General features: G+C 33.1%; 1 protein-coding gene across 1 annotated transcript in view; it reads right to left on the bottom strand.

Annotated features, from left to right (window-relative positions):
* LOC132718345 (formin-like protein) overlaps positions 1-25,819 on the bottom strand; it is a gene marked incomplete at its 5' end in the record, with an annotated part of 45,014 nt that extends 19,195 nt beyond the window's left edge. Inside the window, 11 exon segments of the mRNA XM_060702044.1 lie at positions 841-942; positions 1,340-1,489; positions 1,995-2,105; positions 2,758-2,835; positions 3,489-3,582; positions 3,880-3,956; positions 4,795-4,996; positions 5,456-5,539; positions 6,125-6,204; positions 12,669-12,719; positions 25,733-25,819. Coding sequence (XP_060558027.1) covers positions 841-942; positions 1,340-1,489; positions 1,995-2,105; positions 2,758-2,835; positions 3,489-3,582; positions 3,880-3,956; positions 4,795-4,996; positions 5,456-5,539; positions 6,125-6,204; positions 12,669-12,719; positions 25,733-25,819 — 1,116 coding nt within the window.
* Positions 25,820-27,226: the final 1,407 nt, after the last annotated feature.

Genomic DNA, 27,226 nt, shown 5'->3' with positions numbered 1-27,226 from the left:
TCAATGTGACCTTGACCTTTGACCCCTTGACTCCAAAATCAATAGGGGTCATCTACTGGTCATGACCAATCACCATACCAAGTTTTTGAAGTTCCTAGGCCTTAAGGCTTCTTTAGTTATTGATCGGGAAACCGTTTTTTGCTTTCAAGTCAATGTGACCTTGACCTTTGACCCCTTGACCCCAAAATCAATAGGGGTCATCTACTGGTCATGACCAATCACCATACCAAGTTTGAAGTTCCTAGGCCTTAACGTTCTTTAGTTATTGATCGGAAACCGTTTTTGCTTTCAAGGTCAATGTGACCTTGACCTTTGACCCCTTGACCCCAAAATCAATAGGGGTCATCTACTGGTCATGACCAATCACCATACCAAGTTTAATGTTCCTAGGCCTAAGGGTTCTTTAGTTATCACTCGGAAACCATTTGGTCTACGGACCGACGGACCGACAAGTGCAAAGCAATATACCCCCTTTTTTTCAAAATGGGGGCATAATAATATATCTTTATAGTAAATAAGATATCTTTGTAGTAAATGGGTTATCTTTATAATTGAAAAGATATCTTTACTGTTAATAAGATATCTTTAAAGTGAACAAGATATATTTATGTTTAATGATATATCTTTATATTTCATGAGATATCTTCATAGTAATGAGATATCTTCATAGTTATGCGATATCTTCAGTAGATAAGATTATTATTAAATCTTTATAGTAATGAAATATCTTTATGGTAAATGAGATATCTTTACAGTAGATACAATATCTTAACTGTTGATTATATTAGGCAAACAATATATATCTTTGTTTCCAGTAAAGACAAGTAAAAGGTAATATACCTTAAGATCATCTATTTCAGTGTTAGCATCAGATAGTTGTTTCTCTAATTCTATCGTCTTCATCATCATCTCTTCCTCCACCTCTTGTAACTTCTCGTTTATCTGTAAATACACATCAAAATAGTACATATAGCTGATTAGTATTAGTATATATAGTATTAGCTGATAAACCACGCTGTTATCACATACTAAACATATTATTAGTTTAAAGTTTTATACCTTGATATGTTATACAATGTATAATGAGGGCAGCAGCGGCAGAGTGGTTAGGGTGTCTGCCTCTAAAGCCAGGGACCTGGGTTCGAGCCCCTACTCGGGTCACGATAATGTTTCCTCATTTGACACCAGTACTGGTTACTTCCAGGAAGCAGTCTCGAAAGTGATTAATATAAGTTGCATGAACTTGTTTAACTTTAAGGGGCCAATGTACTAAGATTAATTATTTATTTTTCAGGATCATCTGTTTTCTTCATACACTTTTATAGGAAAAACAACCTACCCGAGAAACTTCATCTTCTAATTCAGCAGCTTTTTCTAACGCTTCAGTTTTTGTTTCAGAGTCTTCCAGCAAGGCTGCTACATCTATCATGTTGTCTAGGTACGCATGTACTTGAACTGATAACCTATCACTCTCTGTATGCCGTAATTTCTGTAACGTTTTTGTACAAATATATATGTTTATTTATAGACAAATTTCAAAGAATATGAATATTCATTATCAAACAACTGTAAAGAATATGAATATTCATCATTATAAATCAATTTTAAAGAATATGGATATTCATCATTTTCAAACAACTTTAAAGAATATGAATATTCATTGTTATCAAACAATTTCTAAGAATATGAATATTCATTGTTATTAAATAATTTTAAAGAATATGAATATTCATTGTCATCAATCAATTGTAAAGATTATGAATATTCTTTGTTTTCAAACATTTTAAATAATATGAATATTCATCATTATAAATCAATTTTATAGAAGATGGATATTCATCAGTTTCAAACACTGTTAATGAAAGCTTAGTTCTTGATACAGCTTGAGGTAAATTGAAAATATTTTCTCAAAATATGAATAATTTTCATAAGACAACTTCATATAATATAAATGTTCAATAAAAGATAATTTATGAAATAACAAACATACAAACCTCTAAATAGTCATCCAAACCAATAATTGAGAATTCATGTTGTAAATGGACCCGAAAATTCATGTTCTCTACGGAGTGTACCACAATATTCACAAACTGCATACATGCCACCTGAAAACATTATAAAATATGCCATATATATGTATATATATAACATAATTAATACAGTATTAGTAATGAATTTATTTAGTGTTTTTATTTTAATCAACTCTGGTTGAGTTTTAAAACGCAACCACACTGTAAAAGCCATCTAGCGATTTTCCAGCTATCCTGGTAAAGAAAGACCTCAGGTTTTGTTTGTTTGTTTGTTTCATTTTACGCCTTTTCCCAACAGTATTTCAGTCATATAGGCAGGTAGTTTCCTAACCATCGTTCCTGGAGAGTTTCACCAGTACTAGACTACCTTCCTTCGAGCTAAACTACCAAAGCATCTCCCGAACATCGAACCCACGCCAGAGAGGTAACTGGGTTAGAAGTCATCGACTCTAACCCCTCGACCACGGAGGATGTTAAGACCTCAGGTGAGTTATGACAGGGCACAGGCATGTAACTGAGAAGAACCACTGACCTTCTGGATCTCAGCTTAATAGTTTCCTTATAAGAAGCCATAAGTCCCTGGCAGGATTCAGACCCACAACAGTAAGCAGTTTGTGGGATTTCTATTTATGCATACAATCAATGGACATACACACCTCAATTTCATAGTTTACAAAAGTTACTAGGTTTATTGTTAGACCAAATAGAAAACATACCGTACACTTACCATAAAATCTATATGGAATTCTTCGTAGTTTTTGAAATAATCCATCAGAGTTTCAAATCTATGTCTCTCCGCACATACCTACAAACAATTTATCAAGAAATGAATTTCTTTACAATTGGTTTTTGGATTAAAATTTGTTATTGGAGTTTAAAATTTTTCGAAAAGGGTTCAAATTTTTACTGTTTTCTGTTTAAATATTTTTTTTAAATTTAACACCATAGGGCCTATTAAACTAACAATCTCTCAATGACAGTTTAAGCTTCATTTGTGCAAGACTCAAAAGCCACACAGGCTCTAAGAACCAATATCATTTGAAGACAGGTGCAAACAATGTACTTAAGCCACAATTACACAAAGAGCCTTTAAGGATCTTTCAATGTGCAAATCACAAATTGCTGACATTTATTTGTTCACCTTGCAATTACAGCTGTTTTGTTGGATTTCAAGACACACCGATATGGTGACTTTCCAGCTTTATAGTTAGAGGAGGACCTTAGGCATCCCTTCTTGCAATTATGTACGGCATAAACAGGCACCTGAGTAGAACCATCAACGCTCTATGAACTACATGTAGCTAGATAGCTTCCTCACATGAAACAATCCTAAGACCTTGATGAGATTCCAGCCCCATAGTTAATTCATTTACTTGAAAGATGTTCTACTAAACTAATGAATCGGTCAAAAGCTGTGAGATGTCTTCATTTGTATAATAGGTAATAAATAAAACTTACTTCTTTGAAGTTATCGAAAGCGGAGAGTATAATTTCATGGCCACTACTGACCAAACATACAGCTGCCAGCAGCTCTAGTACCAACGCTTTTGTTCTGAAAAAAAGAGGAATTAATACATGACTAACTTGTTATCATTCTTCACAGGATATTTCAATGTATTTTAAATTACAAAGAAGAAATTCAGAAACCAACACCATCAGATGTATTTATAGATAAGTACTTAAGTATATAAAGTCCAACAACAACAGGGATTTAATATCTTCAAAATTTTATTTAAACATGTCCCAAGATAACTTCATCAAAATAGTAACACATAACGGACATTACATCAAATAAGTAATGTTTTTTTTTGTTTTTAGATATATACTTATAATGGATAGAAAATCTTACCTCATACTTCTATGGTTCAAACTTAATGCTATACAGTTAATGGCATGAGTGTGGGCTATCACTAGATTAAAACCATACTGGAAAATAAAATGACAGTAAGGTAAGCAATCAATCTTTACCCAGCTCAAAATATGTACAAGTTATATTGGAAACAATACATTCATAGTTTTAAGGAACTCCACTGAGGTCCAAAAGCCTTAAAACATTTAATTTGAATTTCTTACATACATCAGCTGTGGCACTTAATACAGAAAGACATGCAAAAGATAAATAAGAATTTACTCTGAAATAAATTGAAAATTGTTATTTTGTGCTAGACTTAGTCCGATTGAGCTGAAAGCGTTTCAACGTTCTTCAGTTTCGGTGATTTTTCACAATGAGAATAATTATTCTAGAAAAACAAAGTGAGCGAATCATCTGAAATTTTGCACACAAGATATTGATATAGACCTTTATCAATAGAACGTTAATCTCAAAAATTCCTTTCCAGTCCCGTCATGTCAAAAAACCCTCAGTCAAGTCCCTGTACGGAATCTTCTTACCCTGAGAAGTCAAATAGTTTAGTTCCTGGCAAGACTGCATCTAAGTTTAAGACACCCCAGCTATACTGGCAGCATAAGATCTTTTTTTATTCTACCGGCAGCAGAGTAAAGGTTATTGTTATTTTACTAGAGAAAAATTTAAATTCTTCATTGAAAATGTGAAATTTTCAGATGTTTCAATGAGAATGTAAAATTTTCAGATATTTCCATTTAAGTATCAAGTATTGAAGTGTCAAACAAAATAAAACATCTATTTATCAACAAAAAAGCTCTTTCTCAACCATCCAGGGAAAATATATTTTGATAAAGAATGAACCTCTACAAATAGTGATATACAGTGAGTTATAAATCATATCTTATCCGTACAACATACCTGATGATTCATAATTGCACGTAAACACATAATACAGACATGGACATCGTCCCGCGCCTCGCCCATATTTAACTTCTGTGAATATTTGGTGATACCTCTGGACGCACCGATTGTATTGGAACGTTTCAAACTTCGATTGGACCCCTTAGCCAACCCTGTGTCTAGACTCGAACTCTTTTCTCTGTTAAGAAGTTGTTCCCTCCTGCAAAATACAAAAAAAGAAAGTATTTAAAAAGTAGTTCAGTAAGAAAAATATATTCTCAATGTATGTAATCAATATAAAAAATTTTGTTGCTAACTCACTGCTACATAGGACAAAATGTGATTTTCAGTCTTAAAGAAGTCATGGTAGAACTTGTTCAACATCCTATGGGGTTGAAATTGATGATCAGATGCATGTAGATCTAAAAATGAACACACCATGCTATTTTTATATTGTTAAAATACTGTTAGGTTGAAGATCTGGCACTACTTTATTGATACATTCGATACAGTCATATTCTTGCATATCGGACAAGATTATCTACTGTTTACTTCAGTGATAGAAAAAAAACCTTAGAGCCTTGTTACAGCCCTGAACAGTTACCCTCGAGCTACATATTCCTTCGGTACCTGCAGCCGCAGTAAGATCCTTATACTGTATAAAAACAGATGAACTTACCTCATTACAACCTGAGTAAAGGATAGATAGTCAACTAGGATATCCAGACCCTGGTTTTCCTCACTGAGAAACTCTCTAACCCATCTGAAATATATATAATATATGTGACATCTTTTTTAGCAATAGTTTACACAGAATTTATTTTTATTGATTGTGTTAGAAGGTAATTTGTCACCTTAGTGCAGAAACGGAATAAGTTTTTCTAAATTTAATAGGAGTTAATCAGTTATTGAACTGAGGTGATGATATAAGTTAACAGAAACATTCTTGAATCTCTTCACAGAACCAGCAAGCCATAAGCAAGGAGTGCTTACCTCTTGATAGAGTTTGAAACCATGAGGAAAGCAATCCTTAATGTGACAATATGGCCTTATGCCCATCCAAGTGTAGAAAGTAAGTGTGTTAAATTTACATTAAGTTAATAACATTCTACTGAAAGAGGTCCAAGCAGGCCCTTTATTGCTCTCAACAAAACAATGGACAATGAACATCAGACAGTAATACATTGTGCTCAGGTGAGCGAAAAAATAATTGGTACTTTCAGTGTTCATTTGCAAAATTAATTTTACATGATTAATGCCTTTAAGCAGTTTAATCATCAACTAATTAATTAACTGAGTAATAAAATAAAATTGATTATTCATTCATCCAGTTTTTACTATGCCTTACTCTATGTGATTTGTTCGCAAAGATATTTCCAAGTCTCGTAACACTTGTGTTGAACTGGTTTCGCCAAGCATTTTTCTTTTCTATAATGAGAAAAAGAAATAGATAAAGATAAATAGACAAAAAATCAATCATACAAAATAATAATAATAATAAATACATGTCAATTACTCCCTGCAACTCTAATATTATATCATAAGTAACAAATTCCTCTTAAAATAGTCTCATTATTATTTTTTACTTTTTTAAGTGTCTTACCAAGTTAGCACAAAAATAAACATGTTTTCACTAACTCGAAAGTCATCTTTCAAATAAAATAAAAACAAGATATGTTTGTAAAACATGTATGCCCCCTATCAGCAGCCAATTAGTCATGTGATAAGGTTATTATGCATGACGTCTGACCCAGTGATCAAACAATTAATAAGGGTTATAAAGTATCTACTGGTCATGACCTTGACCTTTGACCCCTTGACCCAAAACTCAATAGGGGTCCATCTGCTGGTCACGACCATCATCATACAAAAGTTTGAAGTTCCTAGGCCTAGGCGTTTTTAGTAAATTGATCAGAAACTGTTTTTACCTACAAGGTCAATGTGACCTTGACCTTTGACCGCCTTGATCCCAAAATCAATAGGGGTCATCTGCTGGTCATGGACCAATCACCATGCCAAGTTTGAAGTTCTTAGGCCTAAGGGTTCTCTTATTATTGATCGGAAACCGTTTTAACATACAAGGTCAATGTGACCTTGACCTTTGACCCCAAAATCAATAGGGGTCATCTGCTGGTCAATGACCAATCACCATGCCAAGTTTGAAGTTTCTAGGCCGAAGCGTTCTTTAGTTATTGATCAGAAAACCGTTTTTACTTACAAGGTCATTGTGACCTTGACCTTTGACCCCTTGATCCCAAAATCAATAGGAAGTAATCTGCTGGTCATGACAAATCACCATACCAAGTTTGAAAAGTTCCTAGGCCTAAGCGTTCTTGAGTTATTGATCAGAAACCGTTTTTTACTTACAAGGTCATTGTGACCTTGACCTTTGACCCCTTGATCCCAAAATCATTAGGAGTAATCTGCTGGTGTCATGACCAATCACCATACCAAGTTTTGAAGTTCCTAGGCATAAGGGTTCTTAAGTTATTGATCCGAAAATCATTTTTACCTACAAGGTCAATGTGACCTTGACCTTTGACCCCTAGACCCCAAAAATAATAGGGGTCATCTACTGATCATGACCAATCACCATCTCAAGTTTGAAGTCCCTAGGCCTAAGGGTTCTTTTCATTATTGATCGGAAACTGTTTTTACCTACAAGCTCAATTGTGACCTTGACCTTTGACCCCTTAACGCCAAAATCAATAGGGGTCAATCTGATTGGTCATAACCAATCACCATACCAAGTTTGAAGTTCCTAAGCCTAAGGGTTCTTTTGTTATTGATCAGAAACCGTTTTTTAATTAAAAGGTCAATGTGACCTTGACCTTTGACCCCCTTGACCCAAAATCTATACGGGTCATCTACTGATCATGACCCAATCACCATACCAAGTTTGAAGTTCCCTAGGCCTTAAGGTTCTTTAGTTATTGATCGGAAACCGTTTTTATGTACAAGGTCAATGTGACCTTGACCTTTTGACCCCAAAATCAATAGGGGTCATTTACTGATCATGACCAATCACCATACCAAGTTTAATGTTCCTAAGCCTTAAGGTTCTTTAGTATTGATCGGAAAACCGTTTTTTTACCTACAAGGTCAATGTTGATCTTGACCTTTGACCCCCTTGACCCCAAAATCAATAGGGGTCATCTACTGATCATGACCAATCACCATACCAAGTTTGAAGTTCCTAGGCCTTAAGGTTCTTTAGTTATTGATCGGAAACCGTTTTTGCTTTCAAAGGTCAATGTGACCTTGACCTTTGACCCCTTGACCCCAAAATCAATAGGGGTCATCTACTGGTCATGACTAATCACCATACCAAGTTTGAAGTTCCTAGGCCTTAAGGTTCTTTAGTTATTGATCGGGAAACCGTTTTTGCTTTCAAGGTCAATGTGACCTTGACCTTTGACCCCTTGACCCCAAATCAATAGGGGTCATCTTACTGGTCATGACCAATCACCATACCAAGTTTGAAGTTCCTAGGCTTAAGGTTCTTTAGTTATTGATCGGAAAACCGTTTTTTTGCTTTCAAGGTCAATGTGACCTTGACCTTTGACCCCTTGACTCCAAAATCAATAGGGGTTCATCTACTGGTCATGACCAATCACCATAACCAAGTTTGAAGTTCCTAGGCCTTAAGGTTCTTTAGTTATTGATCGGAAACCGTTTTTTTGCTTTCAAGGTCAATGTGACCTTGACCTTTGACCCCTTGACCCCAAAAATCAATAGGGTCATCTACTGGTCATGACCAATCACCATACCCAAGTTTGAAGTTCCTAGGCCTTAAGGTTCTTTAGTTATTGATCGGAAACCGTTTTTTTGCTTTCAAGGTCAATGTGACCTTGACCTTTGACCCCCTTGACCCCAAAATCAATAGGGGTCCATCTACTGGTCATGACCAATCACCATACCAAGTTTGAAGTTCCTAGGCCTTAAGGTTCTTTAGTTATTGATCGGAAACCGTTTTTTTTTTTTTTTTTTTTTTTTTTTTTTTTTTTTTTTTTTTTTTTTTTTTTTTTTTTTTTGCTTTCAAGGTCAATGTGACCTTGACCTTTTACCCCTTGACCCCAAAATCAATAGGGGTCATCTACTGGTCATGACCAATCACCAATACCAAGTTTGAAGTTCCTAGGCCTTAAGGTTCTTTAGTTATTGATCGGAAACCCGTTTTTTGCTTTCAAGGTCAATGTGACCTTGACCTTTGACCCCTTGACCCCAAAATCAATAGGGGTCATCTACTGGTCATGACCAATCACCATACCAAGTTTGAAGTTCCTAGGCCTTAAGGTTCTTTAGTTATTGATCGGAAACCGTTTTTGCTTTCAAGGTCAATGTGACCTTGACCTTTGACCCCTTGACCCCAAAATCAATAGGGGTCATCTACTGGTCATGACCAATCACCATACCAAGTTTGAAGTTCCTAGGCCTAAGGGTTCTTTAGTTATCACTCGGAAACCATTTGGTCTACGGACCGACGGACCGACAAGTGCAAAGCAATATACCCCCTTTTTTTCAAAATGGGGGCATAAATATATCTAAGTTATGTTCAGACGTCAAAGAATAAAAACAACACTCCAATTTATAATTCGTTGCCAAGATTGTAATAAATCTTATATTCTTTAGATGTTAACACATTTTTGTAAACCGTAATAATTCGTTATTAGCAGTATCCGAATATTTAACTTGGAAATTTAATCCCTGGTTTCAAACAAAGGACACTTTCTATAACATATACATATATATGATGTAGTCATGGAAACCCTAATCCATGTAGCCATGGAAATCCTAACCATGTAGCCATGGTAACCCTAACCATATAGCCATGGTAACCCTAACCATATAGCCATGGAAACCCTAACCATGTAGCCATGGTAACCCATGTAGCCATTGTAACCATGGTAACCCTAATCCATGTAGACATGGTTAAACTAATCTATGTAGCCATGGTAACCCTAATTCATGTAGCCATGGTAACCCTAATCCATGTAATCATGGTAACCCTAATCCATGTAGCCATGGTAACCCTAACCCATGTAGCCATGGTAACCCTAACCATGTAGCCCTGGTTACCCTAATCCATGTAGCCATGGTAACCCTAATCCATGTAGCTAGGTAACCCTAATCCATGTAGCCATGGTAACCCTAACCATGTAGCCATGGTAACCCTAACCATATTGCCATGGTAACCCTAACCTTGCTGAATTGGTGTAATATACTTTTAATTTGGAGCAGTCCATTAATAACGTGAGTCAGGTATCAGCATTAAAGGGACACCACTAAGATTTTTATACATGATGGGACTGGAGACTGATGATTCATTTGATGTAGGTCTAGACCAATCATTTGTGTGCAAAATTTTAGTTCATTTGCTCCTTCTGTTTTTCCAGAATAATGATTGAAAAGCATTCCAAATTGGGGCAAAAAAATAGCAAAAACAATTGATTTATATCTATTTTCAATTTACATCTGAGTATATACTGTTTTTTTTGCATATCTTTCTATTTTAAGTTCTCCAGCTGATCTATTGAGAAAAAAAAATCAAATTTCACGTATTAAGGCTTTTTGACCTCAGTAGAGTTCCTTTAAAATTTCATTTTAGCAGCAAACCATAGACATTTGGTCCAGGCTGCACATAATTGTTTTTTTTTTTTTTTTTTTTTTGATTTTTTAAAGAAATCTAATGTGGACAGTCATAGGGTTAAATATCAAAATATAACACCAAAGGCATTTTTGGGGTTTAAACTGCATTTCAAATTGTCATGCAAAAAAGTTACTCAGACTGCATAGGTATAGAAAGTGCCCATTGTTTTGTGGTGTAATATAGAACAAAACATAATCTGAATAATCATAAATAAAACCAACAGAAAATAGCGCCTTGCCTAGGTTATTTTCTTCAAAATCAATATGGTGCATACATTAAAAAACACAACTAAAAACATGCATTGCATTGCATTGCAAAGAAAAAATCAACCCAACATGAATATTGCAAAACAAAGGAACACTGTTGGGAGCTGGCATGGAAAATTAATAAACATAAACGCAACTAAACTTTGGCAAGAAACCAAACAAAAAGTGTCTCTGTTACCAGGCATTTACAGCAGAATAATAGGACTTCCAAAAGACAGAGCTGTTAGTAACAATTGAAGGAAACTTTTTTTAATTTTCAAATAAATTTTTTTTTGCATGTAAAAACAATATATTTGGGCCTATTTCCCAACAATTTGAGTCAGAGATGTAACTTAAGTGTCCTAACAGAATTTTGAGTAACAATCATTTGCAAGAAAGGAACAAACTAAGTGTCTCGACATTTGAGACAGAATTTTGAGTACTCATTTACAAGAAAGGAACAAACTAAGACTTAGCGTCTCGACATTTGATTGAAGATATTTTATAATAAAGAATACATACAATGAAAAATGATGACAACAGACATACAGATGGACAGATGAGATAAAATGAGATCTGAACAATAAATTCATTTGAATTAAATCATTGACTTTTCTCCTCTTACTATAGTATACGCAGACAAATAATCCCTGTCATTATACAACATACGAAATTCTTATTTCCCATAAGCTATTTGTGCAATTTATTTGATGTTTTCTTGCAATATGTTACACTGACATATAATTATAGGTCATATGGGCGACTTTTTTACTTGTTACTGGCATTAACAGACCAAATATTTCAGACTTCAGTAAGCTCAAAATAACATATCTGTTATCAGAAATAATCCAATATGGCTGGATAGCTTCTTAATTTGAGGAAAGATGTCCATATCCACAACCAGATATCAAACCCTCATGGATTAGGGATAATAATAATAATCAAAACAATGACCATGACCCCTTCTCCATCTTTCAATCACGACCAAATCATAATTTTCATTGAAAAGATGGCTTAAATTTTAAGGTTTATTTAAATGCTGTATAATAATTACTAATGTAAGAATGCATTTTAATCCTGAAGAAAAACATCCCATGAATAATGAGGATGCAAAATGTCATGTTTACATAATTTATTTCCGTGAATATGATCTTACTGCAGTTAAAAACTGATTATTCATTAAAATTTGTCATAGCTCAATTTTTTTTATTATGACCGTTCTTAAGACCATGATAACAAGGTTAAGGCTGAAGTTTTATGTTCATTTATTCGAAATTTAAAACAATTTTAACACATTTTGGACTCTCAGCAGTCGGTCCACAAAACTGGCTTTCCTGGAAGACTAACCACAGTAATTGCCAATTTCGGTGCTAGTGACACACTACTAATCCCACATGAGTTCTGAATCAGTGGTTAGAAACAAATGACCATTAGTTTTCTTGTGGGAGAATCATGAAAATTTTTATACCTGTATTTCCCTTAAGAAGCAAATATTTTTAGGTCAGACATAATCATGTCCCTTACATTTAGCAACCTTTCGACCTTAACCTTTAACCTCTGGGTCATAAAATGCCAAAAGACTGTTCATTTGTTTAAGACACTACCTAAATAGTGTCATTAATTAATGAATCACTTAGTGATTTATCTACAGGAACATGTAATGTCTAACATTAATTGTACATAATCTCAAAATTTTCTGCATAGGGAGTATACTCTTAGCTTAGAAATGAATGAAAATAATTCGCATTTAATTACAGTAGCAGTTTATATTATAAGAACAACATGTATGATAATTTAAATATACACAGGAGAAAAAAAACAAAACAAAAAACAAAGAAAACCAATCAAAAAAACATTACAGACACAATCATGTATGGCGTTCAAAGATTTCTGCAGCAACATATAGCTTTTTTTGATAATTATATACAAAAAACTGAAGAAATACAAAATGTAATGTATGTATTAAAACGTGAAGCGAAGAACACTGAAATATTTACGATACTCCCACATCTTGCCAGTGGATACATTGTATGCATAATACACATCTGCTGCAAAGAACAAGGATTCCTTTTTTTTTCTCTCCCATGATTTATAAACTATCAACAAACTCTTAAAACACCAATTAAGCATTTCCTTGTTGGAAAAATATAAAAAAATATCTTAGTGAAAGTTTATACTGCTGTGAATCAAAAGGCAGAGAAAATAAACCACATGATTAAAGCTAGTAAGTATAAAGTTCATATTCTGCTTCTCCATAATTATGCATCATGAGAGATTTAATATACATCTTTAAAGAGACATCTGCCTCCATTTATCCCCCCTCCCAAAGCTAAGCAACACAGCCCACCATACCCCAACCCAAACAACTATTCCCGACCCTAACACCCCTACCCTGAGGGACATTTCTAGCTCTCTTCGGAAAAGGCCTCTGGCTAAAATTTGGTCACTTGTTGAGGCTACTAGGTTCAATAACTTTAAAAGATTATAAAGTTCCATTTTAAAGTTTAATATAAAAGACTTGTAACAGTAAGTAATACTGGTTATTGAAAGTTGGGGGGATCAAACTCGCTTCCAGTAATTATTTGTGGTCAGACAATGTAACCTAAGCATACCACTGTGTTCCCCCTTATCTACAATGCCAATAGTGAAGTGTCTTCCTTTCAGCTGTGAGTACTGGTGGCCTAAGATTATCACTGACTGGAATTCACAGAGATATAGGAAATCAGTGGTTTTATCTTAACAACTGTTCAAAACAACATTATGATTTACATAGACAGGTATTAATGGTTTTTTAATTTCTTTCCAGGCAGAGCTGGTATTAGAAGATAACAGACCAAAAACATAACATTGGGCAAATTCTGTTCTCCAAACCTGCTTTGTTTCTCTCTATATATTATAATCTAAATAAAAACAAACTTCTTTACTTTCAACACACAATTACAGTATCAGCAGACAATAGGGTGGAGCAAAATGGAATCCATAAAGAATGCCAAAAACAACAATATTGAAAATGTTTGTTCATGGATGGTACAGGAAAGTGCAAGTTACCGACTCCACGCCCCTTAGCACTGGCCTTAGCAAAACTCAACACCTAAACATGGAAATGGTGAAAAGCCGATTAAATTGTGCTCCTAAAATATCATACAGACCCAACCCCCCAAAAACCCATTCGTACCAATCCCCCAACTCCACTTGGAAGTCTTCTCAGTCACTCCCCAATTCTGAGAATTTGCACCCTTATAAGCAAGCTGCCATTGAAGCCCATATCCACCGAAACATTGAACTTATTAGCTATTGCACAATTTTGCAAAACACCTATAAAGCAAAAAAATTATTTATGTTAAACATGAAATCATCAATTTATTATTTTGTACTCAAAAATCAAACTTTAGCCAAATCATGTACAAATTTTCTCTGTCTTGTAAATAAGGAAATTAACTCAAGGCTGAGGCTTATTAATAATGCATGTGTTAAGAAAAAGAAGAAAAAAATAAAGTAAATAATAAGGAAAATTAAATGAAACGTGAATAGGATATATAAATCGCTCTACATATATATATTCTGAAATGTTGCTGTTTACATTGTGATCATCTGATAAATACATAAAATAAACAAAATGCTAAAAGCTTAACCTGCCATATCAAAAAGGGTTCAAGCCATTGACACCCATACAGGGCCAGGCCAGCCTGCACTTCCATGCCGTCTGACCAGGCTCTATATATTACTGTAGGTTGACTTAAGTTTTCATCTTGATATCCCCAAAAATTGAAAATGGACAGTTCCAAAAATGGAAGCTTGACAAGTCCATTAAAGAAATATAGCATGAAGAAAGTACTTCATACTTTCTTAACAAGCATTTTAGACAAGACATAACGGATCAATTCAAGTTCTGCTAATGCACCAGGCACTCATTAACCTCAGGTCCCCCCAACACCCACAGCAAAATTTGGGACTTCAAATCATGTTTATGGTGCCTAAAACAAGGCCATCAAAACATAACAAAAAGTACAAATTCTCTTCACTTCCCCCACCCCCTCAACTCAATGACCTAAGTCTATAAGAGGCATTTTACTCTGATACATCATTTAAAACCTTTAATTTTAGATACTAATACTATGCAACCATAACTTTATAGCACAAATCACTTATCCAACACAGCAACATTTGCAGAATATCAAAGAAACATTCTAAATAATTATATTAATAACAGGAGATCTAAATTTTGCCAACAATTGATAGCACATTGAAGATATTACTTTATTATCTTTTCCTATCGTTTTCTTTTGTTTGACAAGAGAGCCACAATGGCCTTAGATCACCCACTTTGGGGGAGCTTCAAAAGCAACATTACATAATGATATTAACAATTAAATTTGTATATAATAAATTGTTTTAACACGAGAGCCATGATGGCCTAAGATCACCCGCCTCGTGTGAGCTTAAAAAATGCCTGCCTCGGGTGAACTTAAAAAACAACATAATTATACTGTACTTGACAATGGATTTTTTATAATTATATTAATTATATTCAATTGTTCAAACAAGAGAGCCATGATGGTCTTAGATAACCCACCTCAGGTGAGCTTCAAAAAACAACATCATTATATTGACAATGACAATCGTATATATATTCAATATTGCCATCAATCGTGAGCAGGTAGATTAAATAGCAAGGATGATAGATGAACTGATTATAAGGTGGCTACTGCCTTATGGTCTGTTTATTCTAATTTATGGCATTCCAATTATTTAACTACACTCTAATTACATATTAAACAATATTAAAGGAAAATTTCTTTTATTGAAATATGTACATTCCTTTCTTACCACTAGACTTGATAACTGAATGATATATTAAGTTAATGTACATTAATTTATATTATTACACGATTATAAACATGAATATGATATACATTATGATAATTATTGCAATATGATTATAATATGTGAATAATAATAACAGATTTATACAGTACCGTATTGTCTCTAATGAACGCTCCTAAGTCAAAGCATTACATAATTATGCCTTTTCATAGAATTTGTACGGTTTTATTTGAAAGTCTTTGACAATAGAGTTTGTTATATACTGATAATTGCTAATATAATATTCAATAATTGGAATAAGTTATCAAAGGTCTCTATAGACTTATACTGTTTAATCCGGTGTACTGTAACCAGCTTTTAGCATGAGTACAAGTTCAAACTGTGAGAAAACCTGAAAATTCTGAATAATGTTATTATTTCAATAGGTTTTCTACACAGTACTCTAAGGGAGGATAAAAAACCTGAACTTCTGGCAAATGCCTGAAAACTTGTACCCATGTATATATATAGACTGGAGCGTTTATTGGATACAATACAGTACAATGATATATCATTAATCAACATGGGGCACTAATTTTCATGATCATTCTATGAAATTTATTTAACATTCATTTCATTGTAAAAATATACAATTGCACAATGAACCAGTATTCTTCTAACAGCATGCATGCTCCGGAAATAGAGCTGGATTTTTCTTTTTCATTTGCTAAACTCATGAAATTTAATGCTCTGCAAAAGATTAATGACTCATCTTCATTATTAAGAATAAGATAATAAACAGTGAGAGAAGCTGCAAAAAAAAGGTTGAAAATTAAATAATCGAGTACAAAATCATGCATCGGGTATAAAAGATCTATTTATTGTGTAATTAACTGATTTCTTCCAGCTATTTATACATAACTGAAACTCCATGATAATTAAAGGTATGTTACTTATGTTATAGTCTAAGAAATGTTTATATAAATGTATGTAACAAAGGTATTTCTATAAACTTATTTGCAGCAAGTGTAAGTGGGAATATATGCCTTTGACATTGTGTTAGCAAAAAGTTATGTTTAACAATGTCAAACATGAGTCAAGTAAAAATTAACGAAAACAAGAATGTTGAAGAGCATAGAAAACGTGATAAAATTTTTTGTATTAGTTTTAAAGTAATTTCCATGTACCAAAACAAACAAAACAAGTTTTTGATTTAGTAATATCCTTCACCTTTAACAAACAAAACAATATTAAACAATTCAGAAATCTGCCAAAGTTTTAAGGACATTGGAACAACATCCTAAAGGGTGGTTTTGGGTTAGTAATCTCCCCTTTCCAAGTGGTTAAATATTCTAAAATTTCATTTAATCATGACTGCAGAATGCCTCAAAGCACAAAATTCTATATGTTAAGAATACTAAAAAGGTTACAATTAACTCAGATTCTCTTAAACTAAAAGCATTTAGTTATTAATATGTCGATAATCATATGATAAAGGGGGACAACTATGTAGAAAACTATTTAACAAGAGCTGTCCGTAAGACAGCGCGCTCGACTTTTTTATTGCTTGCCAATAAAAAAAGTTTTTGCAGTAAAAGGCAATACAAGAATCTCTGTATTTTTAAAGTGAACTAGTTGTTTGATACCCTTGAATATTACAGCAATGTTTATATGACATAATTTATGGTAAAGTGAACAAGTGGATAGGAATGAATTTTTTTAGATTTTTTAAGTTTTTTAGTGCTTGCCTATAATACAAAACATTGACAGTTAAGGGCCATAATTCAAATAAAATCTTTGACAGAATTACCTTCTCCTGGACATGTTTGGGAATCATGATTGTAAACAAGTATTCCAACTTTCAAATTAATATCTCAAACAGTTCAGTCAAAAAGTGGACTGGTACTAAAAACTTAACCAAGATTCTAAGTCGATAAAAGGCCTTAATTTTTAAAACAAATCCTTGACAGAGTTACCTTCTCTTGCGTACAGATGGGGGTAATGATGTGAAATAGCATTAAAAGTTTCAAAGCAATATCTCAAAGGGTTAAGGCAATAAGTGGATTTTACCCATATTCAATGTATTTTCTAAGTCAAAAAGGGGCATAATTCTGTCAAAAACCTTGACAGAGTTATGTCCTCTTGTCTGTTGATGAAGGTCGTGATGGTAAACAAGTATGGTCAGTTTCAAAGCAATACCTCCAATGGTTTTGAAATAAAGTGAGGTGGTACAAAAAACTTAACCAAGCTCAATACACTTTCTAAGTCAAAAAAGGGCCATAATTCTGTCAAAAACCTTGACAGAGTTATGTACTCTTGTCTGTAGATGGAGGTTATGATGGTGAACAAGTATGGTAAGTTTCAAAGCCATACTTGTAATACTTCTGAAATAAAGTGGGGTGGTACGAAAAACTTAACCAAGGTGTGACGCCAACGCCGACGCCGACGCCGGGGCGAGTAGGATAGCTCCCCTTTTCATAGAAAAGTCGAGCTAAAAACTGTTGAAAACAAGAAAAGGGGGACAACTCTCTAGAAAACAATTCAACAATTATGTGGAAAACAAGAAAAGGGGGACAACTATGTAGAAATCAATTTACCAACTATGTAGAAAAAAAGAAAGGGGGACAACTATATAGAAATTCAGAATTTAACATCCTAAAAATTCACTAAAGAACTAAACTACTAAATTTTCTTAAATGTAATCTTGTTAATGCACTTAAAACATATCCCTTTTTATTACATGCTTTTCGGTGGTTTATAGAAATATATCAGTGATTTAAAACTGGTAATTTCACTGTTTGAAACAGTGAAATTACCAATTTGATAATTTCACTGTTTTGAATTTAAGCCCCTTACGTTGTTTCAGTGAAATACCAGCGTGCACAGAACTGGGTACCAACTTAATGACATGACTTCATAAATGACGTCACGTTGTATTATTATTTGGCGTGCTTTTCATTCAGTATTAGGTTTAATGTCTTTTTAAAACGTTTCTTTGCATATAATATTAAAAAGAAAATTTATTTAGTTTAGTGTAAGATCGAAATATATTTCACCTTGTGAACACCAAAAGTTCATATTTCACTCGTGGCTGCGCCACTCGTGAAATATACCTTTTGGTGCTCACTCGGTGAAATATATTCCGATCTTACACTGAACTAAACAAATATCCTCTATATCTCACTATACATAGTACTGTAAATGCAGTAAATCATATCCCACAGCATTTTGTATTAAGGACTTTTCTATAAAACTTATTTAAATTCTTTTCAGTTTTGCTTTTGAAACAGAAATTCACTTCCTTGAAAAATAAAAATCTTAATATAATAGCTGTCGTGAATCATAAACATAGGAATTTGTTTTGTAAATCAACATAATATTATGTAACATCTGAAAATCATAAAGAGGATATAGATCTATATCCAGATGTAAATTTAAACTTAGTCTCTATATTCTGCATCAATAAATGACGGGTGACTTAAAAACCTCGCCAGGTGAATTTAAGTAAAATTTTACTAAGTCCTAATTGCAGGATCATATTGCAAAGTGATTACACCATGAAATTCCCTTATCTAACTATTCATCAAAGGGGTATATAAAAGTAAACATTACAGAAATTCGAGACCAGATACTATCCCCATACAAGCCATGTTGTATTATGTTAATTAAACTTTAATAGCATCATTATAGAATTATAAATGTCAGCCTCATTACATACATGTGTGCTGTACTCTTATATATTTCCACCTGGTGATCATGATGGTATTAGACAACAACCAATACAGTGCAACCTGTCTTAAGCGACCAATATTATAAGAAAGGTGGTTGACTGTTGAGTTATGGTCTCAAATGCACTAGACTATCATAACTCTACTATTTGAACAGACAGATGGTAAAAACCATATGGTTAATGAACCCCGGTCCCCTACAGTAAGTTGGACATATATCCTTGTTATTTTTCACACACAAAAAAAACACCATGTAGACATTGCATGAACAAACTCTACCTTATTCGCAGCACTAAGCCTAGAGTTAAGGAACAGACTCGTAACAAATTACTTGTGTATAAATATTATTTCGTCACCTTAGCGAAGTAGGCGGGTTAACTTCTTATATAATGTTATAGGAGTTAACCTGTTACTGCATAATAAGGTGACAATTTTAGGTAGAAATTGTTAAAACTGGAAAGTAATATACAATGGATGATCTGCACAATCAGTCCTGTCATATGAATTTAAAGTAGGAAATGGGTGTATATTATTATATATATGATAAAAGAATGGTTTGATCACAGTGTGGTGGTATATAATATAACTATTTACAGAATGATATACAAATGTGTTACAGTGGAGAGAATTCTATTTTGTGCATGTCTATTTCATATAATTATTGCGATACAAAAAAAATACATCTATAAAACAGTGAGGTTGACTTTTATATAAAGATAATAAAGGCTTAAAGAGAATCTTAAAAGTTCTATATCTACATATAAAGGTGAATTTCATGGTTATAGCATGGTATGATATTAATAGTGAGTTACATTAGATTTGAGGGCTCAACACATAACTATCTTTATTACTGTTGATATATGCTACCATTTAATATTCACACTCGGTATGTTTATAACAAAAAGTTTCTTGTAACGAAATGTTTCATATTGAAATCACATAATGAAGATTCTAGAATCGATTGGCATAAGCTCTGAAGCAGCCGGATATAAATCTATTCATTGTCATCATTTAAACAGAGCTATATCGCAAAGGAAATAATTTGTCTTAATGTAACCAGTTAATCACACACTTGAGTAGTAAAACTGTAAGCTACCATTATTTCAGGCCCTTGAGTAGAACCACTGACATTCCGTAAGCTAACTGGATAGCTTTTGAAAGAATTTAAAGATGTGTCGTTCCGTAAGCTAACTGGACAGCTTTCTCACATGAAAGAATCCAAAGTAGCTAAATCCTACAGCGTTGAGAGGCAAGTAGTTTGATTGAGTATAAGTCCTTATAAGAACCACTCGGCCACGGACGTTCCTGCAAATAATACATTCATTATACAATTTCAGTAGGGTAGTAACCATCAAGTATATCAAATCAGAAAGATGTGTTGCGTTTTGAGCCCTCAGAATAATGCCAGTGTTAGTGAGACTACAAACATTCGAGTGAGTTGTGTTATATATTATATATGTGTAGATCTACAGATCTTTGCTATAAAGCCTTACAAAAGACATTCTATGTCGACTCTGCCGAACACCCTACAATACAAGCAGTGTAAATATATATTTATATATTCATTCATCATTCATACATTGTAAGCGTAACAAGCAAAACACACTCAAACCAACATTCCCATATACTTGTTTACATCCCCCACACTCCCCCCCCCTCCAACTTTCGCTAAACGGCTGTTCAGAAAAAAAAAGCATTAAGTGTAAGCAATCAAACAAGCACTTGCTACAGTATCAGGGAGTACTCATTAATTTGCCTTAAGTGTACAGTGTAGGGTTTTTACTTTAAAAGTTAACCGCGCCAAGTGCAATGAGATATTGATAATATTGTTATTGAACCAATTCATAATTTGAATTTTTTATGGTGTATTTTGTGGTTGTGAGGGAACATAAAATTTAGGTGAATAACAATTCCTTTACTCATCCTTAAAGTTCATGCTCTCCTTAATAAAATTTTTTATAGTCGATGTTCACTTTAAACAACTGCCAAATTTTATGCCAATATAATAATAAAAACAAATGTGCAGGATTTGAATTTTAGACATAATCTAGGAATTATAATCATTAGAAATCATATAAACTCATAATTTAGTTCCCATTTTAATTCAAGGACAGAAAAACAATTCAAATTGCGCTATTAGAATCCCATGGAGTCTTGGCAATAATAATAACAAAATTATGAACTATCTTTAAGTTTTATGATGTCTGATATTTTAAAGGAGCATACCTTTGTTGTTTGGTTGTTTTTTTAACTTCGGATTCAGAAAACATTTTATTACACAGTTTAAACAATAATTTAGCCGAGATATTTATTATAAACTTCTTAAAATATAATCATTATACAGTAATAAATTTAAATTATTCATTTCGAATTATATTTAAAATTGGTTACACATTTTATTAATGCCATTATCAAAGCTTTTAATTATTCAACGAAATTTTTACACTCCTTATAATTTAAAGGGTGTGCTCCTTTAAAACTTATTCAGCCTGGATAATGGATACACCCATAATACATGACAGGTCAGCAAACAGTTGCTGAATTCATCTCATGCAATTAAGTTAAATTATGTGTTTACACACAGTATCATATATGTATAATAATAATATTAAGATAATTAGAATCTTAGCATATGAACACACCTAAATTAGTAACAATTCAAATTAAACAATTACAAATACAATAAATAAACAGATGTCATGCGTATCATATACATATAATTATCATTCTTAAATTATCATTGTTAAATTATCATAACCATTCTTAAATTATCATTCTTTAATTATCACCATGTCATACATTATTGTTGTAAATATGTATAAATATAAATAATTATCATTCTTACATCATCATTATCATTCTTAAATTATCATTCTTAATTTTCATCAAGTCATATAATTATTATTGTTGTAAATATATTTAAATATAAATAATGATACATCAAGATATAAATTAAATATGTAATTAAACATATGAAGATGTCAGTTGATCAGCAATTTTTTTGAATTTTGAAAACTTACTGGGAAGTAAAAAAACATAAAATTGCAAAAATCTTAAATATATCTATGACAAGAAACCCTCCCTTTAAAGAGACCCTGACTAAAGCAATATATGACCATGCAAGGATCACCAAAAAACCCTGTTGGCAAAACCATCACTTATATATATAAATATATCATATAATAATAAAGCATAAACTTGAGATGTCATAATGCAGTCAATTTGTATCCCAATAAAAATTCAATGTGGTTTAAAAAACATAGTGCAGTCAAACCTGTGACTCAGACCATCCTCAAATAAATACCACCCTATGTATAAAGACCACTTTTTTGACAAACCTTTCCTTAATTAAGTTGATCAAATTACCTCTAAATTGTTTGTTTGTTTGTTTCATTTTACGCCTTTTCCCAACAGTATTTCAGTCATACAGGCCGGTAGTTTCCTAACCATCATTCCTGGAGAGTTACACCAGTACTAGACTACCTTCCTCCGTGCTAAACTACCAAAGCATCTCCCGGGGATTGAACCCACGCCAGAGAGGTAACTGGATTAGAAGTCATCGACTCTAACCCCTCGACCACGGAGGCGGTCCTTACCTCTAAATAAAGACCACTTGTCTATAAAAGCCACGTTCAGTTTTTTCCCTTAATGATAGCCTTTTGTTTGCAGGGTTGACTGTAGCTATGTTTTAGATCAAATTTGCAAACTGTCATCGCAGTTTCAAATTCTAATTAAATATATAGTTTAAATTATCTGAAGTGCATGAAATTTTCTTTAAAAAGATTGAAAAGAGAGGGGGAAAAAGTTTTTTGGCAAGTGACAATACGTATAAACTCCTATATAATAATTGTCTCTAAACTTACAGGTCTGCGTGTATCAAAACAGGTTAAAAGGAAAACATATGAAACTAATTTCCTACATTATATCAGACACTGATGGGGGGCACTCTTGTCTGAAATACCAGAGTTGACATTCAGATCAGCATCTTAAGTAAATTGCAAAAACCAATTTATAACATATAACATATTCCATTATGTACTTGTCTGATTATAATTCAATAAATCTTCTACTAAACAATAATCAATTTTTTTAATATAATAAAAACAAGGTCTGCAGATTCTGTAACCAAGTCCAGAATAAATAATTTCTTTGAATCAATATAAAAGACTATGATATGATAATAACCGGATATTTCCTCGCCGAAAAAATTTAGTTAGTTTTTATACTATGTCAGATTGTTCGAAAAACTTGCAACCTTAGATAGGCTATGTCATATATCTCGGATTGTTTGAAATTTACGACCTTTGATAGAAATGCTATGTCATACATGTATATCTCAGATTGTTTGAAAAAAACTTGCGACCTCTCATAGAAATGCTATGTCATATATCTCGGATTGTTTGATCAATAGGAATGCTATGTCAAATATCTCAGATTGTTTGGAAAAAGTGACGACCTTTGATAGAAATGCTATGTCACACATGTATATCTCACATTGTTTGAAAAAAAATTGTGACCTCTCATAGGAATGCTATGTCATTATATCTCGGGTTGTTTAAAAAAAGTTGTGACCTTCAATAGAAATGCTATGTAAAAAACCTTGGATTGTTTGAAAAAGTTGCCACCTTTGATAGAAATGCTATGTCATAAAGCTTGGATTGTTTGAAAAAACTTGCGATCATTGATAGAAATGCGGTTATTTATCTTAAATTGTTAGAAGTTGCATTCTTTGATCAAAATCCTGTCATATTACAGAGAAAACTATTTCTAATGAATATGAAAACAAAATTCTGCTAAAACATGGGGGAGAAAATGAGGGAGGTGACGGGGGTGGGGAACAACACAAATTGACTGCAGTAAGCATCTTCAAGTTTACCATTAATATCATAATATGGTCACACACCAAGCTTAAATGGTTGGTACAGTAGGTTACACACAGTGGTGAGATTTTATTTTATGTTACCTTTCGTGAAATCTACCAATGCACATAAAAAGCGTCAAAATGTATATTAATATTTGAAGTTTAAAAGTTCTGCAAGGTTTTATAAATGGACCCATCACATGTGCGACATCTTGGCAATATAATAGAGGAAATGGAAAATATTAATTTTTCTTATATTTATGTATGGTCAATGCATAGTATCAGAAAATGTTTAGACCCATGATTTCCTTCTATAAAAGTAAAAGTATGAGTCTATCTTGTGCCATCGTATGAAAATTTTGCTGAGTCATGGATGGGTCCATTTGCTTTCATAGAAAACAATCAATAGCTATGTGATGTGCATTTAAAGCACATAAAACGAAAGGTCAGTGCTTTTTTTAGCAAAAGCAGCTCATTGAATAGCTTTTATATTTATGAACCCTTCACCTGCTGGGACAAAAGTGTTGGCCTTTGCAACCAGTATAGAGTCAGGCCAGCGTGCACCATCTGTGCAGTCTGACCAGGCTCAAGTTCTATTGGCTGATTTAACTTTTAATTTTTCATCTTGATATCCCCATAATTGATAATGGACAGTTCCAAAAATGTAAAATTGTTGAACTTGTCCATTTAAGAAATTCAGCAGGTGAAAGGTTAAAAACCAGCACACAAAAGGGAAATTTTATAATTAAAGTATTTAAGTTTTTAAATAAAAAAATGAACTGTACCAGAACAATACTGTATCTGAACAATGGAATACATTTATGCAAGTAAAAAATTTCCTCTATAAAAGACAATTCTTCAACCATATAATATAAAATTTTATTAAACTATTTCAAGATATTGTTATAAAGCGAGAATCATTTTCTTGCATGAGTTTAATAAAATTTCATATTATATCACAATTCATGTGTCAGATTCTTTTTATCACATGACTTAACTCATTGAAATTAATGAAAATAAATTTTCGACGTACTTAATTAAAGTGTGCCTATGTACACTTTTTTTCTCATGAAATGTCATATAAGCAAAAATGGCAATAAAAATTATAAATACACAAATAAGAAAATAGTTATATTACATGGAAAACAAGCGATGTCATGTGATATAAGTTCATTTAATTAACAGTTTCCCTAATGTGATCTAAAGCTTGTCAAAATGTGATAAAAAACATTGAGACTGTTGCCAAGGTATCAAGAAGTTAAGCGATTTTTCTAAAAAAATTCCCTTTTAAATTTGAAAAAGTCAACGGTACATCTACAATATTAATTTGTAATGTTTTTTTTTTCTGAGGAAGGTCAAAGAGCAATTTTAAATTCCAATAAAATCACTGGAAATCAAACTTCTTGATCTCTTATTAACAGAACTGTTTAGCAATTCAATATCATTTGATCAATTTCAAAATAGCTAGCGGCAGAATATATTGTATAAATTGTTTAATAACAAATAGGTCTGCACAGCGAAACGTGGGTATTAAACAAATCTAAAAACGCAATTGTTTTTCAAACACAAGCTCCATTTAAAACAATACAGTAAGACTAGAAAACGTATAAAACAAGGTTCTTCACAGTGACGGTATTTTATCAAGGAGTTACGTATTAGTGATATATACCTTTGTGCTGCGTGTTGACCTCGGATCCAAATATGTGCGTAGTTTTGTGAGGTAGACATCTGGGGGATCTTTAACATGTACACGTTCCTGAAATACAAAAAGCAACACTTATAATGTTAAGAAACTAGAGGCATTAGGTCACTTGATTGGAAAAAGGCCCCAGCCTTTTGATATTTGGAAACAATTAACGCTAAAATGGCTAAATAGGAAAGTAAACAAGAGGGCCATGATGGCCCTGAAGTCGCTCACCTGTATAAAGGCCCCTGGAGCGGGCCAGTATAAACCCCAGGGCTTTTATTTGAACAAACTTGGTAGACACCCATTAGAAAATGTTTCATGCAAAACATCTAAGGTCTAGCTCGTTGGGTTTTTTAAAAGAGGATTTTTTCATGTTTTTTCTTTACACATATAGTTAAAAACAATGACACACCTGGGGCAGGGCCAGTTTTGACCCCAGGGCTTTTATTTGAACAATCTTTGTAGACACTTACTAGCAAATGTTTCATGCTCTATATCTAAACTCTAGCTATTTGGGTTTTTTCAAAGAGAATTTTTAAGATTTTGCTATACACTGTATGATATAAGGAAAATCAATGTCCCCCGTGGCGGGGCCAATTTTGACCCCAGGACTTTTATTTGAACAAACTTTGTAGACACTCACTAGAAGATGCTTCATGCTTAATATCTAAACTCTAGCTATTTGAGTTTTTTCAAAGAAGATTTTTAAATTTTTTGTTATACACATATAAGGAAAATGAATGACCCCCGAGACGGGCCAATTTTGATCCCAGGGCTTTTATTTGAACAAACTTGGTAGACACTCACTAGAAGATGTTTCATGCTTAGTATCTAAACCTTAGCTATTTGTTTTTTTTTTCAAAAAAGATTTTTTAAGTTTTTGCTATACGTATATAAGGAAAATCAATGACCCCCTGGGTGGGGCCAATTTTGACCCCAGGGCTTTTATTTGAACAAACTTAGTAGACATCCATTAGAACATGTTTCATGCTAAATATCTTAGCCCTAGCTCTTTGGGTTCTTTAAAAGAAGTTTTTTAAGTTTTTACTATATGCATATAGGGAAAATCAATGACCCCCTGGGGCGGGGCCAATTTTGACCCCAGGGCTTTTATTTGAACAAAATTGGTAGACACCCATTAGAACATGTTTTATGCTAAATATCTTAGCTCTAGCTCTTTGGGTTCTTTAAAAGAAGTTTTTTAAGTTTTTACTATATGCATATAGGGAAAATCAATGACCCCCCGGGGCGGGGCCAATTTTGACCCAAGGGCTTTTATTTGAAAATAATTGGTAGACACCCATTAGAAGATGTTTTATGCTAAATATCTTAGCTCTAGCTCTTTGGGTTCTTTAAAAGAAGTTTTAAAAGTTTTTACTATATGCATATAGGGAAAATCAATGACCCCCTGGGGCGGGGCCAATTTTGACCCCAGGGCTTTTATTTGAACAAAATAGGTAGACACCCATTAGAAGA

Source organism: Ruditapes philippinarum, unplaced genomic scaffold, assembly GCF_026571515.1.
Source record: "Ruditapes philippinarum isolate M1 unplaced genomic scaffold, ASM2657151v2 ctg9283_1_1_1_1, whole genome shotgun sequence".
In the NCBI taxonomy this organism is placed as follows: Eukaryota; Metazoa; Mollusca; class Bivalvia; order Venerida; family Veneridae; genus Ruditapes; species Ruditapes philippinarum.
The sequence above is the reverse complement of the archived record's forward strand: the minus strand, read 5'-3'. Positions and strand labels throughout refer to the sequence as shown.